Genomic DNA, 1,618 nt, shown 5'->3' on the forward strand with positions numbered 1-1,618 from the left:
ATTGTAGCATAGAGACATGACAGTGCTGACTCGCATCTCTGCAAATCGCGTCTGCTGTGTAATATCTAAGAGTATGTCAATGAGCAGACAGCTCTTATGCCTTGGAATGTAAGAGCAGGTATTCTGTTTGAGAATATACTCTTCGCCTCGCGCAACCGGAGCTGATATCTGCATGGCCCTCAATTATCTATCTTCTCTCATTTTGGAGGGTTATGTAAACCTTCCCCCCTCCCAGCCGCTCTCGGTGAACAAGAAGCACAAAGGGTGATGTTGCTATAATTAGCTGTGTGTTTTTCTGTCAGCAGATGAACTTAACCCATTGCAATATATCTACATCTTGAAATACCAACAACATTATCCTTCTGCAGTAGAGCGGCCGAGAAAGTTGTAAAGAGCAGATGAGCAGTTCAATAAATACATTCTACATCTTGAAATGTTATATGTCATCTGACTTGAAAGTTGATAGGGTCAAATTTAAACTATCGGAGAAATTGTTGATCCGAGAGCCCCTGAAACGTAGAGTCTAAATTCCCCACAGCACAATTGCACTCCCATCTTACAAATCTCGAATCTCCCCCACAGGTTCGCCTGTCGCGTCGGGCTCATTCTGAGTAACGGAAGCATATTCCACAATACTTATGCCCACATACGCATCCGTTGACCGCTGAGCCAGTTCCTTCGCAGTAGCAGCACTTGATGGCTCGATTAACCCAGGTCTTCCGTTTTTGTTGCGTCTTTCTCCAGTTTCCCCTTCAGTGTAAGGCAACATATAGAGCGCTTCTGGATCCCCATCACTATCGATAGCTTGGCTAAGATGGATCGCCGGGACTGAGCTTTTTTGGAGATTTGTTTGAGCATCATGACAGCTATTCGCTTGGTTCGGTTCGTGTGATGGGTCAACTGATCTTTTTTCCCCACACAGTCTCCTTTCGTGCAAGCACTCCGGACACGATGCATGGCCACATCGTCGACATTCCCCCCCACCACTAACATCCTCCTCACATCTGCAGCAGTAGAGTCTCAGACGTTGGCGAACTGCTTTTTGAACATATCCTTCCTTGATTTGGCTTTTTCCCTGTATTTTGTTCAATAGATCATGTGCTGTGATTTGGTTGTCATCTTGATCCTGAGATCTGTTGGTTCTTTTGTTGGGCTCTGCATTTTTTCGCATCGCATCAGTGCTTGCTCTTTTCCGTACTTGCTGGCCCGAGGTCAAATCTTTGTCCATCTCTGAAAAGGCGTTAGCTACACAATGAAAAGAACATCCTAAGAAGATCAATACCTCTCAAACCCAGAATTACTTTGCTTGCTGCTGTGTCTAAACCGTTTGTGTACTCAATTGTACCTTCACCAGACCATGAAGTGAAGAATATCATATAAGGTCTGAAGATATTTGTGCTCGAGCCTTTAGCTTTAATATCCTTATTCTGAAGCTATAAGACTAGAGTAAGAAGCATCCAGCCGCATGACAAGCTTCCCAGCAAAGAAGACAAGGCGGGAGCAGAAATGAAACCTGGAAGTTAGGTCAATTGATATTGTTATGGTATTAAATAGAAATAGCTAAAACCCTTCAATGTTCAAGCAATTAGAAGCAAGTAAATTTAGAAGAGCATGGGAC

At 43.8% G+C, this 1,618-nt stretch overlaps 1 protein-coding gene across 1 annotated transcript; it reads right to left on the reverse strand.

The window, feature by feature from the left end:
- Window positions 1-279: 279 nt before the first annotated feature.
- HCAG_09272 (predicted protein) lies at window positions 280-1,433 on the reverse strand (the record flags this gene model as incomplete). The annotated part of the gene is made up of 3 exons (XM_001535749.1): window positions 280-283; window positions 561-1,230; window positions 1,283-1,433. Coding segments are annotated over 3 exons (825 nt in total), but the record flags the coding sequence as incomplete, so codon positions are not given.
- Between the last annotated feature and the right edge of the window lie 185 nt (window positions 1,434-1,618).

Source organism: Histoplasma capsulatum, genomic scaffold (genome assembly GCF_000149585.1).
Source record: "Histoplasma capsulatum NAm1 scaffold_152 genomic scaffold, whole genome shotgun sequence".
In the NCBI taxonomy this organism is placed as follows: domain Eukaryota; kingdom Fungi; phylum Ascomycota; class Eurotiomycetes; order Onygenales; family Ajellomycetaceae; genus Histoplasma; species Histoplasma mississippiense.